The 15,455-nt window shown below is 48.8% G+C and overlaps 1 protein-coding gene across 2 annotated transcripts in view; it reads left to right on the forward strand.

Moving 5' to 3' along the window:
* DAP3 (death associated protein 3) overlaps positions 1-15,455 on the forward strand; it is a 44,966-nt gene that overhangs the window by 14,039 nt on the left and 15,472 nt on the right. For both annotated transcript variants that reach the window (XM_077322796.1, XM_077322786.1), the window contains 2 exons: positions 9,107-9,208; positions 12,707-12,815. In XM_077322796.1, the coding sequence (XP_077178911.1) occupies positions 9,107-9,208; positions 12,707-12,815 (211 nt within the window). The remainder of the gene's footprint in view (positions 1-9,106; positions 9,209-12,706; positions 12,816-15,455) is intronic.

Consider the following 15,455-nt stretch of genomic DNA (forward strand, 5'->3'; position numbering starts at 1 on the left):
TACTAGTTGGGCCTAATGGGGCTGTCCCCCTTCAAGGATCGCTGCCTTGTTGTGGCAAGGGGGCTTGCGTAGTTCAGTGAAGCTATGAGCTATGCCGTGCAGGGCCACCCAAGACGGACAGGTCATAGCTGAGAGCTCTGACAAAAGGTGATCCACTGGAGAAGGCAATGGCAAACCACTCCAGTATCTTTGCCATGAAAACTCTATGGACAGTTCCAATAGGCATAACGATATGACGCTGGAAGATGAGCCCCTCAGGTCGGAAGGTGTCCAATATGCTACTGGGGATGAGCAGACGGCTAGTACGAGTAGCGCCAGAATGAATGAAGCGGCTGGGCCAAAGCCGAAAGGACGCTCAGTTGTGGAAGTAACTGGTGGCGAAAAGACAGTCCGATGCTGTAAAGATTTTTATTCCATAGGAACCTGGAACGTCAGATCCATGAATCAAGGCAAGCTGGACGTGGTTAAACAAGAAATGAGAAGACTGAACATCGACATTTTAGGAATCAGTGAACTAAAATGGACAGGAATGGGTGAATTTAATTCAGATGACCATCAGGTATACTACTGTGGACAAGAATCTCGCAGAAGAAATGGAGTAGCATTCATAATCAATAAGAGAGTAGGAAAAGCAGTCTTGGGATACAATCCCCAAAATGACAGAATGATCTCAGTTCGAATCCAAGACAAACCATTCAACATCACAGTGATCCAGGTCTACGCCCCAACCACTGCTGCTGAAGAGGATGAAGTTGATCAGTTCTATGAAGCCCTACAACACCTTCTAGAAGCAACGCCCAAAAATGATGTGCTTATCATCATGGGGGATTGGAATGCTAAAGTAGGAAGCCAAAAGATAACCGGGATAACAGGCAAGTTTGGCCTTGGAGTACAAAATGAAGCAGGGCACAGGCTGGTAGAATTTTGTCAAGAGAATACAATGGTCATAGCAAACACTCTTTTCCAGCAACCCAAGAGACGACTCTACACATGGACATCACCAGACGGTCAACACAGAAATCAGATTGACTATGTGCTCTGCAGCCAAAGATGGAAAAGTTCTATCCAGTCAATAAAAACAAGACCAGGAGCTGATTGTGGTTCAGATCATGAGCTTCTTGTTGCAAAATTTAGGCTTAAATTGAAGAAAGTAGGGAAAAGCACTAGGCCACTCAGGTATGAACTAAATCATATCCCTGACGAATACACAGTGGAGGTGACAAATAGATTTAAGGAATTAGATCTGATAGACAGAGTGCCTGAAGAACTATGGACGGAGGTTCGCAACATTGTACAAGAGGTAGCAACTAAAACCATCCCAAAGAAAAAGAAATGCAAGAAATCAAAATGGCTGTCTGAGGAAGCTTTACAAATAGCTAAGGAGAGAAGGGAAGTGAAAGGCAAGGGAGAAAGAGAAAGATACACCCAATTGAATGCAGAATTCCAGAGAAAAGCTAGAAGAGATAAGAATGCCTTCTTAAATGAACAGTGCAAACAAATAGAAGAAAACAATAGAATGGGGAGGACCAGAGATCTTTTCAAGAAAATTGGAGATATGAAGAGAACGTTTCATGCAAAGATGGGTATGATAAGGGACCAAAATGGTAGGGACCTCACAGAAGCAGAAGAGATCAAACAAAGGTGGCAAAATTATACAGAAGAACTATACAAGAGCGAGCTTAACATCCCTGATGACCACAATGGGGTAGTTACTGACCTGGAGCCAGACATCCTGGAATGTGAAGTCAAATGGGCCTTAGGAAGTCTGAGCAACAATAAAGCTAGTGGTAGTGACAGCATTCCAGTTGAACTATTCAAAATCTTAAAGGACGATGCAGTAAAAGTGCTACACTCAATATGCCAGCAAATTTGGAAAACTCAACAATGGCCACAGGATTGGAAAAGGTCAGTTTACATTCCAATCCCAAAGAAGGGCAATGCCAAAGAATGTTCAAACTACCGCACCATCGCACTAATTTCTCATGCTAGCAAAGTTATGCTCAAAATCCTACAAGCTAGGATCCAGCAATATGTGGACCGAGAACTTCCAGAAGTACAGGCAGGATTTCGAAGAGGCAGAGGAACTAGAGATCAAATTGCCAACATACGCTGGATCATGGAGAAAGCTAGGGAGTACCAGAAGAACGTCTACTTCTGCTTCGTTGACTATGCTAAAGCCTTTGATTGTGTGGAGCACAACAAATTGTGGCAAGTTCTTAAAGAAATGGGAATACCAGAGCATCTTATTTGTCTCTTGAGAAATTTATATGCAGGTCAAGAAGCAACAGTGAGAACTGAACATGAATCACTGACTGGTTCAAAATTGAGAAAGGAGTTCGGCAAGGCTGTATACTGTCGCCTTGCCTATTTAACTTGTATGAAGAGCACATCATGAGAAATGCGGGATTAGAGGAGTCACAAATTGGGATCAAGATTGCAGGGAGAAATATCAACAACCTCAGATATGCAGATGATACCACTCTAATGGCAGAAAGTGAAGAGGAACTAAAGAGCCTGTTGATGCGGGTGAAGGAGGAGAGTGCCAAAGTTGGCTTGAAACTCAACATCAAGAAAACAAAGATCATGGCATCCGGCCCTCTCAATTCCTGGCAAATAGAAGGGGAAGAAATGGAGATAGTGACAGATTTTATTTTCCTGGGCTCCAAGATCACTGCAGATGGGGACTGCAGCAAAGAAATTAAAAGACGCTTGCTCCTGGGGAGGAAAGCTATGGCAAATCTAGACAGCATCCTAAAAAGCAGAGACATCACCCTGCCAACAAAAGTGCATTTAGTCAAGGCTATGGTCTTCCCAGTTGCAATGTATGGCTGCGAAAGTTGGACCATAAGGAAGGCCGAGCGTCAAAGAATTGAGGCTTTTGAACTCTGGTGCTAGAGAAGACTCTTGCGAGTCCCTTGGACTCCAAGGCGAACAAACCAGTCAGTCCTAGAGGAGATCAGCCCTGACTGCTCCTTAGAAGGCCAGATCCTGAAGATGAAACTCAAATATTTTGGCCACCTCATGAGAAGGAAGGACTCCCTGGAGAAGAGCCTAATGCTGGGAGAGATCGAGGGCAAAAGAAGAAGGGGACGACAGAGAATGAGGTGGATGGATGGAGTCACTGAAGCAGTAGGTGCAAACTTAAATGGACTCCGGGGAATGGTAGAGGACAGGAAGGCCTGGAGGATCATTGTCCATGGGGTCGCGATGGGTCGGACACGACTTCGCACATAACAAACAAAAAAATGGGGCTGTAGGTGGGAGGGTGGGGTTTTTATTGTTGTTGGGGTGATATTATTGTGTTTTTACTCTTCTGTTGTAAACCGCTGTGAGCCGGCTGGCCCAAGAGCGGCGGTTAAGATGTCAAATTAATAATGATAGTAGCATTAGACCCACAGTGCAAGCCTGAACCTTCTGATGTTGGTGGATTTAGTCCAATTGTGATTCAAATGAATTGATGAAGAAGAAGAAGAAGAGTTGTTTTTTATAGGCTGCTTTTCTCTACCTGAAGAAGTCTCAAAGCAGCTTACATTCGCGTCCCTTTTCCTCTCCCCACAACAGACACCCTGTGAGGGAGGTGAGGCTGAGAGCCCTGATATTACTGAAGAAGAAGAAGAGTTGTTTCTTAGATGCGGCTTTTCTCTACCTGAAGGAGTCTCATAGTGGCTTACATTCGCCTCCCCTTTCCTCTCCCCATAACAGACATCCTGTGAGGTGGGTGAGGCTGAGAGAGTCCTGATATTACTGCTCTGTTAGAACAGCTTTATCAGCGCCTTGGCGAGTCCCAGGCCACCCAGCTGGCTGCATGTGGGGGAGTGCAGAATCGAACCCGGCTCACCAGATTAGAAGGCCGCACTCCTAACCACTACACCAAACAAAATAATTAGAGCCTGCCCATCAAAATAGTAACCCACCTTCCTCCTCAATGAGAACTCCATGTGGCTTATATTGTTCTCCTCTCCTCCATTGATCCTCACAACCACCCTGTGAGGTAGGTTAGGCTGAGAGAATATGACTGGCCCCCAAGTCACCCTGCCAGCTTCCATGGCAAAGTGAGGGCTTGAACCTCAGTTTCTCAGATCCTAGTCAGACACTCAGTCCACTGTACCACACAAACCAGCCTTAAAAAAAATTAAAAACTCCAAAAATGTTCAGGGTTGTACCCTATGCATCCATTCCGCTAATGGTGGTGACTTTGCTTGTATCAGGAAGGTTTCTTGCACGGTGGTGTGTTGGGAGAGTTTTTGCAATTAGTAGAACGAGTTCATAAGAAACAACTTTGGATAATAGAGTTTTCTTCACCTGGCGCAAGAGTTCCCAACACAGCCTAAGCAAATGCTGGAAGCATTTGGGGGATGTGAGGAACGCGGAATTTAGGGCCAATATGATGTCATAGCTTTCCTGGGGAGGAAAGCTATGGCAAATCTAGACAGCATCCTAAAAAGCAGAGACATCACCGGGCCAATGAATGTGCATCTAGTCAACGCTATGGTCTTTCCAGTTGCAATGTATGGCTGCGAAAGTTGGACCATAAGGAAGGCCGAGCGTCAAAGAATTGAGGCTTTTGAAATCTGGTGCTGGAGAAGACTTGCGAGTCCCTTGGACTGCAAGGCGAACAAACCGGTCAGTCCTAGAGGAGATCAGCCCTGACTGCCCCTTAGAAGGCCAGATCCTGAAGATGAAACTCAAATACTTTGGCCACCTCATGAGAAGGAAGGACTCCCTGGAGAAGAGCCTAATGCTGGGAGCGATTGAGGGCAAAAGAAGAAGGGGACGACAGAGAATGTGGTGGCTGGATGGAGTCACTGAAGCAGTCGGTGCAAACTTAAATGGACTCTGGGGAATGGTAGAGGACAGGAAGGCCTGGAGGATCATTGTCCATGGAGTCGCGATGGGTCAGACACGACTTCGCACCTAACAACAACATGATGTCAGGTCTGGGTGCCACTCTAGGATGATCCCCTAATCTCTGTGACGAAGACCACAGACACCAAGGGGAATTCCTAGAGTGCTAGATGCCACGCCCCAGATTCTCAAGAGCAGGAATTTGGGAAGCCTGCCTAGCACCTGAAACTTGCTGAAGTAGGCATCAACCAAATGTCCTTAGGGAGGATTTTCCACAACCACGCTCCTACCACTGTGAAGACTCTATCTTTAGTTATTTCTCCTTAGAAAGAAAGGTTGCTTTTTCATATATGTTGTTCATCATTATTGTAGTTCCCTGGACCAGACCCAGGTACAACCCCTACTAATCTGAAAGCTGGTTCACCAGCTTGAGTTGATTTCGAAGCCATGTTAGTTTGTGTGTTGCAGTAGAAAAGGGCAGGCGTCCAGGAGCACCTTAAAGATCTGAAGAAGTGAGCAGTGACTCACAAAAATGCCTCCCCTGCCTCAATTTTTGTTAGTCTTTCAAGTGCTCCTGGACTCTTGCTCTTTTCTCCTGCGGTTGATTTCCAATTAATGCTTTCAGCACAGATTGGTCCACATCCATAACCTCAGTGACTTTTCATACCACCTATCTTGAAGTTTGTCCTCAACAGAAATGAAATTGATCAGAAGACCACAGTTGTAAATCCGCCTGACTAGCCAGGATTCAGAGTAGCTTCAATGAATCCTTTCTGTCTTGTTCTAATAATCCATGGTACAGATCTGTGCCATTAAGTGGACTTGTGACATTATTGAACAACATATTCACCTATCAATATATATGGGTGGTAAATAATAGCAGAATAGACAGAGAGGGTCTATTTTTAGATGAGAACAAGTTGTGGAAATTCTTGGGCTTTTAATACTTCCTCCCTTCAGGATAAACTGTGGTTAGGAGTCTGCGTTTGTACGAAAGACAGCAAGCTACAGGAACCCAAGAGTTTGATAGCTGAGCTCTGTGTCAGCAAAGGGGATGGTGGTGGGGAAATTCACAAGCCTTCTGGACTGTATAGAGCAGATCACAGCTTGTTTGTCTGAATGAGAACAGAGGGGAAGAGGGACAAAAAAGATCTCAATCCTACTCCAGGGAGCTTAGAATGGTCTGCAGAGAGTTATTCTCTCTCCCCCTCCATTTCATTTTAACAACAGCCCTGTTAGGTAGGTTAGGGCAGCGGTCCCCAACCCCCGGTCCAGAGACCGGTACCGTTCCATGGATCAGTCGGTACCGGGCCGCGGCTCCTCCTCGTCCTGCTCCCCGGCTGCTGCCTCGTGGGCTGCCCTGCCACTCTACCACCAGCTCACCTTTGGTGCTGTCAAGTGGCCGCCATGGCTGGGGGCTCCCCCTCGGCATGGCACTGCGCAGCTGCTGCTGGCAGCACCCCCCAGCGGGCGGCGGGAAGTTGGGGGCCGGCATGAAAGCAAGTGGAGCAGGGGCTCAGGTGACGGCGACGTCCCTCAGCAAAAGATTACCCTCCCCCCCAGGGCCTGAGTAAATTTGTCAAGCGTTGACCGGTCCCCGGTGATAAAAAGGTTGGGGACCACTGGGTTAGGGAGAGAGTGGATTGCCCAGTGATATTGATCAGGTCACATGACTCTAAAATATGATGAAGCTGCCTTATACTGGATCAGACCCTTGCTCCGTGAAGGTCAGGATTATCTGCTCAGACTGGCAGCAGCTTTCCAGGTAGTCTAGCTGGGGTCGTTCGCATCACCTACTGCCTACTGGATTGAACCTGGGATCTTCTGCACGCAAAGCAGAGGCTCTTCCACTGAGCCACAGCCTCCACTCAGACTGGCAGTGGTTCTCCAGAGTCTCAGGTTGAGGTCTTCTTCATCACCTCCTGCTAGGTCCTTTTAACTGGAGATGCCGGGGATTGAACCGGGGACCTTCAGCACGCAAGACAGAGGCTCTTACACTGAGCCACAACCTCCACTCAGACTGGCAGTGGTTCTCCAGGGTCTCAGGTCTTTCGTATCACACACCGCTTAGTCCTGGCGATGCCCGGGATCGAACCGGGGACCTTCTGCGCGCCAAGCGGGTTCTCTTCCACTGAGCCGCAACTCTGTTTGCCCCAAGTCTTGCGCACCACGCAGTCCTGGTCGTGACTGATCTGTAGCGACACAGGAGCGATTTGAGCTGAAAGAGTCCGCTTCCTATTTCCCCGGTCCTTCGGCCATTGTCTTCGCTTTGCACCTGCCACATTTCACAGTTCTTTTAAAGAGGCCAATTAAGAGGAAAGTGGGCTCCAGCGGGCATCTGAGGAGCGTTCCGCCCCTTGTGGAATTGTGAGCAAAGGCAACACAAAACCCTTTTTTTTTTAAAAAAGAGAGAGGCTTTTTTAACGCACCGCGGCTGCCCCAGGGGACTCCCTCCATCTGTGTCTCTGAGCGGCTTTGATTTCTTGGCTTGAGGCTGCTGCAGCAGCACAAGACCCTGCAGGGGGGGGGGACAGGACGGCCTTCGAGGCTCTTTGCCACCGCCTCTGCAATCAGGAGCCTTTTCGCTGCTGATTCTTCCGAGGTCTCCATGGAAACGGCAACGTGCGGGCGCTCGTGTCACATGATACCAACTCCCCCTTCCCCCCCCCAGCGCATCTCCGGCAGCAGGGCCCAGATGGCAACAGGCGATTGTCTTTGCCACCCCAGGTCTTGGTTTGCGTTGCCAGGCAACAGGGCCCCTGCACATTGCCGCGGAATGAGCAAACCCAAACTGGGCGCAGCCTCCGACAGTGTGATGAATGTCACCCCTTGCACCACATTGCTTCCCCCCCCCCACCTTGGATGCTGAGCGTTTGAGTCCTGAACCTCGAATGCATGGAAGAACCGACAGTTTGGGCCCACATGGGTCTCCCCAGGGCGGGTGGCGTCAATGCCAGGATTTCACCCAGATGACTGTTGCAGGAAAGCAACATCTGCAGGATTTAGCTTCCCGGAAACCTGTTTTTTTTCTCTTTTATTTTGTATTATTATTGTCTGTCCACATTTAGAAGCTAGGTGGATACAGCTGTACGAATTGATTCTGGGGCTGGGTTCACGATCTAAAACTAATATCCTTGTCGACTATAAGAATGGATCTGCATGATAGCCTTTCAGACTTCACAAGAATCCAGGGAAGTTTTGATTTGAGGCCATGTTGCTGCATGGGGGCAGATCCGCTGGTTTTTCGCTTGACCAGTTCTTCTTTGTCTTGAAATATTCACTCAGTTGTGTAACAAACATAGAAGATCCGATCTTGTGCCTTCTTGCTAAGGTAAGCTTTGTTTGTAGCACACTTCTTTTGGTTACGGTGACTTGAACAAACGCTGACTCTGTCTCAAAGACACAAGCGCACAGAAGCAGAGCCACTGACCGACTGAGATTCTGTTAATTGATGGTGACCGACAAAATATAACAAAATTCTCCCAGCATGCACTGTTCCTCGCTCCAATATGTACAATACTTGGAGTAGGGGTTAGGAGCGCTGACTTCTAATCTGGCGAGCCTGGTTTGATTCCGCTCTCCCCCACATGCAGCCAGATGGGTGACCTTGGGCTCGCCCCAGCACTGATAAAGCTGTTCTGACCGGGCAGTAATCTCAGGGCTCTCTCAGCCTCACCTCCCTCACAGGGTGTCTGTTGTGGGGAGAGGAAAGGGAAGGCGAATATAAGCCTCTGGCAGAGAAAAGCAGCATATAAAAAACAACTCTTCTTCCCAGCACCTCCAGTTAAAAGATGCAGAAAGTAGGTGATGTGAAAAACCTCAGCCTGAGAGGGGCTATGGCCCTGCTGCATCAAGCCAGGGGCTATGGCTCACTGGTAAAGCCTCTGCTTGGAATGCAGATGGTCCCAGGTTCAATCCCTGGCGTCTCCAGTTAAAAGATTCAGGCAGTAAGTGATGTGGCTGAGCCCAAGGCCCTGGAAGGCTGCCACTGGTGTGAGTAGACAAGACTGACTTATAAAGCAGCTTCATGTGTTCTTGCGGCTCCCGGAAGATTTAAGGAGCCAGTGCCTCCAAATGGCAACCAACTCAAGTTGACCCCCTCCATTGGGTCTTCCAGGCACGTGCAGTTAGATGGGTTTCTTCACTAAACTGTTTTGAATCTCGTCTGATCCATTGGGGGGGGGGGGAGCCTGTGCTCTGAGAGCTGTGGGCTGTAAGTATTCAAAAATAACCAAAAATGCCTGTCGCTTCCACACTGCAGGCCAATCACACGGAAGAGCACGTGGGCCATTACTACAGCATCCCTGAAGAGGAGAGGAAGGTGATGCTCCCACATGGATTGCCGCCACGCTTCCAGTTACAGGTGCGCTCTCTTGTTCTTGCCAGCCTGAGGATTGGGCAGGGGGGCTGGTAGGAGGCAGGGAAGCCTTGCTCAGGTCTTGCAAGCCGCAGGCCACGGCTTTCTCGACTCAGTCACTCCAGAAAGGGTCGACCGTGTCCTTTCCTTGCAGTTGCCAATATCAATTGATAGGTCCTGGGAAATAGACAAGGTCCCTGGCCCTGCCGGGTGGAATGAGCTCCTGGAACATCTGAAGGCCCTGCAGGAATTGGAAAAATTCCACAATACCTGCAAGACCTGCAATACTCTTCCGCCAGGCCTTTGGTTGAGGCCAGGGGGAGGAAGAACAAGGAAGAGCTAGCCCTCCTCCGGAACGCCGTTTCACCATTTTCCCAGGCATACGGTTAGGGGGGTAAGGGTGGGGTGGGGGGTTATCCGGTGGGCCGTTGTGGGGGGGGGGCTGGTTCGGGAGAGAGGGGTTTTTAGACTGTTTTTGTTTATATGATTGCTGTGATCTGCATCAGTCAGCTGTGCTGGGAACGGCAAAATATAACTATAATTAAAAACAAAACAAGACGGGAGAGCATCCTACAATGTTTTCTTCCACCTGCAGGCTGGCACATTACAGTCCTTTCCTCCACCTTCTCTTTCTTGCATGTGGTGAGGGTCCCACAGCAGAAGGAGGAGGCCGTAGCTCATGGTTTGCCCAAGGGCTGGCTTTGGCCGTCCCCTGCTAGAAGGCTCCTAGGTAGCAAACCCTCTGCTTTATAGTCTTGGAGAGTTGTAGTAGATAGGAGGCGGCTAAAGGAGCTGAAATCACCTTGAGTTGATTATTTTTGTAACCTACATTAATAAGACGGCATTGTGTGAAGAATCATAAGCCAAAAAGAACAGGTTTCCCACCCCTACCAGGAGCTTACAACCTCACAATCACATTCTCAACCTTTTTCACCCCCCAGATCTAGTTAATAACATTCCGATTTACAGAGGACTTCCCCCGAAGGAGCACTCTGAAGTAGAATTCAAGCCTGCCATCAGCCAGGTTCCCTTTGGGGAGAAAGATGGAGCACAAATGAAAAAATAAATAAATTTGGGTTCTGACATGCTGTACATTCCCTTTGGATCGTTTAAACACCTCCCACCCAATCAGCCCTCTTTCTAATATGTCTCATGGGTCAGCTAATCATTTTCCTGGGGCTTCCGCTCACATCTCCCATCCCTGAAGAACATTTCTCCTCAGCTGCGGCATCTGTTCTTTGGAACGGTCTTCCAGCAGAGGCCCCAAAGGACTCCCAGCGAAGCATATGACCAGAGGCCCTGCACAGCTGTCTGGGTTTAAGGAAGGATTTTCGGGCAATAGGATAAACGGTATGATCCAGATGTGGAGTTCGCTGCCAGAGAATGTGGTGAGGGCCCCAGGCATAGGCGGCCTTGAAAAGAGATTCACGGAGGAGAGGTCTGTCAGTGACAACTGATTGTGGTGACTAAAGCAAACCTCCACATTCAGAGGCAGTGTCAGGAGGCAACATCAGGGGAAGGCTTCGGCCTTGATGCCATATTTGCTGGATGTCCAGAGGAACTGGGTGGCCCCTGGGTGAGGCAGGAGGCTGGACTGGAGGGACCCCTGGCCTGATCCAGCAGGGCTCTTTTGATCTTCTCATGAGGGGAAGACCTTGGCCTCCATGCTCTGTTGTTGGCCCTCCAGAGGGACTGGCTGGCCACTATGTGAGATGGGATGCTGGACTAGATGGGCCACTGGTCTGACCCAGCAGGACTCCACTGTGTCCTTCTGAGGGGAAGGCCTCGGCCTCCCTGCCCTGTTGCTGGCCCTCCAGAGGGACTGGCTGGCCCCTGTGTGAGGCAGGAGGCTGGACTGGAGGGACCCTCCCTGGTCTGACCCAGCAGGGCTCTCCTGTGTCCTTATGAGGGGAAGGCCTCGGCCTCCCTGTCTTTACAGTGCTGCTGGACTCTTGCCCTTTTCTACAGCGACAGACAGTCTAACACGACCACACATCTAGATAAGTACCATAAGGTAGCAAGGGTTGCTGTTTTCTGTTGTTTTTAGGTTTGGTATTTATAGCTTTTGTGTTTTCAGTAGCTGATGGAGGCTGACTGAGTGGCTCTTTTCTTTTAGGCATCTTTTTACTTAGGCTTGTATTTAGGGGTTTTATCTCACAATGTTTTTTAATGGTCTCCTGTTTTGTGGAGAACTTCTGACTATTTATTTTAATCATATCGTGTTTTAACTGTGAGGGAGGGATGATCTGGGGCCAAGGGACCAAGCCCTATGAAGATAGGTTGAGGGACTTGGGAATGTTCAGCCTGGAGAAAAGGAGGTTGAGAGGGGACGTGATAGCCCTCTTTAAGTATTTGAAAGGTTGTCATTTGGAGGAGGGCAGGATGCTGTTTCTGCTGGCTGCAGAGGAGAGGACACACAGTAATGGGTTTAAACTTCAAGTACAACGATATAGGCTAGATATCAGGGGGGGAAATTTCACAGTCAGAGTAGTTCAGCAGTGGAATAGGCTGCCTAAGGATGTGGTGAGCTCCCCCTCACTGGCAGTCTTCAAGCAAAGGTTGGATACACACTTTTCTTGGGTGCTTTAGGATGCTTAGGGCTGATCCTGCGTTGAGCAGGGGGTTGGACTAGATGGCCTGTGTGGCCCCTTCCAACTCTATGATTCTGTGATTCTGTATAGAAGGAATATTTCATCTGGGGCAGGGTTGCTCTGTCCTCTCAGTGCTTGGGGGGCAACAGTGGGAGGTTCTTCTAGCGTTCTGGCCCAGTTGGTGGACCTCCTGATGGCTCCTAGGTTTTCGACATATGTTGGACTAGATGGGCCTGATCCAACATGGCTTCTCTTAGGTTCTTCGTGTTTGGGGGGGTGGGGGCGACAGTGTGGGGGGGGGGCTTCTGGAGTTCTGGCCCTGCTGGTGGACCTCCTGAGGGCACCTGGGTTCCGGCCACTGTGTGATGTAGTGTGTTGGACTGGATGGGCCATTGCCCTAATCTAACATGTCTCCTCTTATGTCCTTATGTCTGGACCAGTGAAGCTCTGTACCTTAGTGCTCCCTTTCATAAGCCCTAGTTCTGCAAGTGCCCTGATCTCCTCTGGGAGCTCGTTCTACCAGGTGGGGGCCAGAACATGAGCCAAGCACCAACCCAATCCCTTCTGCCCTCCTACTCACAATTGTGCTTGGCATTGCCAATGAAAATACAGCTAGCAGCTATAAGGAAAGGCTGTTCTCTGCCTGAGAGACACTGATCAGCTAGTGCCAGTCAGATTAAAACAATATTGAGTTAAAAGAATCAGCAGTCTGACTTGAGGCCGATGAGACAGATATTTACCATGGATGCCTGACGCTGATCCTGAATTGAGCAGGGGGGTTGGACTAGATGGCCTGCATGGCCCCTTCCCGCTCTAGGATTCGTCTACGTGCAATTGGGCTTACTACACTGTCTCTTTCTATCTTCAAAGCTTTATTCTCTCCTTAATTATACGTATGTTTTAATTCTGGCAGATGAAAACCTTCAACGAAGCCTGCTTCATGGTGCGGAAGCCAAGTCTCGAACTCATCAGCTACTTAAAACAAACCAACTTTGCTCACCCCGCCATCCGATACCTCCTCTGTATCCTGTTCAACAGAAACACGTGTGTGGCATGTCCTTTGGCATGTCCTGTGGGCAGTCTGAGCACCAGCTTTCTGTGGGAAATACCATTATGCTTCCAGCCCCTCAGAGAGACAGTTTGGTGTAGTGGTTAGGAGTGCGGACTTCTAATCTGGCGAGCCGGGTTCGATTTTGTGCTCCCCCACATGCAGCCAGCTGGGTGACCTTGGGCTCGCCACGGCATTGATAAAACTGTTCTGACTGAGCAGGAATATCAAAGCTCTCTCAGCCTCACCCACCCCACAGGGTGTCTGTTGTGGGGAGAGGAAATGGAAGGCAATTGTAAGCTGCTTTGAGACTCCTTCGGGTCGAGAAAAACAGCATATAAGAACCAATTCTTCTTCAATAATATCAGGACTCTCTCAGGGTCACCTCCCTCACAGGGTGTCTGATGTGGGGAGAGGGGATTGTAAGCTGCTTAGAGCCTCCTTCGGGTAGGGGAAAGCGGCATATAAGAACCAACTCTTCTTCTTCATGGTGGAGGAATATGTTTTCAAATCAACCCGCTGGTGTCTCGCTAAATGCCCTTAAATTGGACAGGAGCCCGGGCTGGGCTTCTGTTTACGGTGGGGTAGGAGAAAGAGGGCCTGGCAATCTGGTTCGGTTAGCCAGGAGGGGAAATTGCGATCTGACCTAAGTGCCCTCTGAAAGCAGCAGTACTGAGAAGCACGTTCAAGGTTTTGCACCTGTGCCGCCTCCTTATATCTGCTCATGCCCCCTTTGCTATGGCGCCCTTGCTGTCTTGCCCTTTTCGTATTTACTTAATAATATCATAAACCTTTATTGGCATATAACAAGCAAAGGCAAATGCAGTCAGGCAGGGTAGAATACTAATATAGGCCAATATTATAAACTAAAACGGGGTAAAATAGGCTGATTTAAAACGTCTTAGTTCTGGCCCGATAAACCACCATTAAAAATTCAGCTGCACACCATGTGCTGTCTGCAGAAGGATCATTTAGCAGGAACTGGAGTGTAGCTTCACCGTTTACTAAACCCCTGGGACGAAGCAGAGGATCGAGAAGTTCTCTGCGAAGAGTCGCATGAAGCTGACAGTCCGAAATAATATGTGAAGTGGAATCAGGGCAGTTTGCAGAACTGGTCCATCGAGTCTCAGAACAGGGACACAATCTTTCCCTCCTTGGGACATGAGAGCCAGTTTGGTGTAGTGGTTGGGAGTGCGGACTTCTAATCTGGCATGCCGGGTTCGATTCTGCGCTCCCCCACATGCAGCCAGCTGGGTGACCTTGGGCTTGCCACAGCACTGATGAAACTGTTCTGACCGGGCAGAAATATCAGGGCTCTCTCAGCCTCACCCCCCTCACAGGGTGTCTGTTGTGGGGAGAGGAAAGGGAAGGCGACTGTAAGCCACTTTGAGACTCCTTCGGGTAGAGAAAAGCGGCATATAAGAACCAACTCTTCTTCTTCTTCTTCTTCTTCTTCTTCTTCTTCTTCTTCTTCTTCTTCTTCTTCTTCTTCTTCTTCTTTCTTCTTCTTCTTTCTTCTTCTTCTTTCTTCTTCTTTCTTCTTCTTCTTCTTCTTTCTTCTTCTTCCTTCTTCTTCTTCTTCTTCTTCTTCTTCTTCTTCTTCTTCTTCTTCTTCTTCTTCTTCTTCTTCTTCTTCTTCTTCTTCTTCTTCTTCTTCTTCTTCTTCTTCTTCGGTAAACCCAGGAGGCCCCTTCCAACTCTGTGATCCTGAGATTCAGTCACGAGGTCCAGCAGCTTCCTTAAAAAGGAGTTAACAGACCTTTTCAGGGTTCTGTGTCTGTACAGATTCCTCCTCCCCTCTAGTTTGCAGTATCGGGTATCCGTATTCAGGGCCCAGCAGTGTTCTGTCTAATTGTTGTCCCCCTGCTGAGAGGAGCAGTTCACATCCTGAGCAGAACAAAATGGCCGTGATCTTAAAATGGGCATTCGGCAGTGCAAGATCTTGTGTGGCTCCAGACTGCTGCTGAGTGGGGCTTCCTGTGTGCATGAGCAGCCGCTCATAACTTAAAAGCAGCCTTTCTCAACTTTTGCACTGTGAGAAACTCCTGAAACATTCCTCAGGCTTTGAGAAACCCTGGAAGTGGTGCCATTGTGCAGAACATGGTTGGGAAGCAGAGCTGCAGACCACGCCCACATGGGGCCCCTCCCCTTTCCCACCCCCTCCAGACCTATCATTGGCCATTTTAGGGAAAGGTGGGTGGGGTGACATCATAGATGGTCATATCACCTGATAAATTAATTAATTCTCACCCATTCCGTAAACCCTTCCAGGGCTGCCAAAAAGGCCCAGGGTTTTCATGAAACCCTGGTTGAGAAAGTCTTCCTTCGAGGGGCCCCTGGTGCCCAGTACTGCCTTCCATCTGTATGTCAGTTTATTTTTTCTATTTGCAACATTGATTAGCCTCCTTTCTTCCTTACAGAGCTCAAGGCGGCTTACACTGTAAATAGAGTATATAAAACAGAGTACATAAAAATACATGCAACCAACATTTTTTAAAAATTAAGATTGCTTGGTGCAGTGGTTAAGAGCAGTGGCCTCTAATCTGGAGAGCCGGGTTTAATTCACCAGCCAGCTTGGGCCAGTGAGAGGTCTCTCAAAGCTCTCCCATCCAAA

Source organism: Paroedura picta, chromosome 1 (assembly GCF_049243985.1).
Source record: "Paroedura picta isolate Pp20150507F chromosome 1, Ppicta_v3.0, whole genome shotgun sequence".
NCBI lineage: Eukaryota > Metazoa > Chordata > Lepidosauria > Squamata > Gekkonidae > Paroedura > Paroedura picta.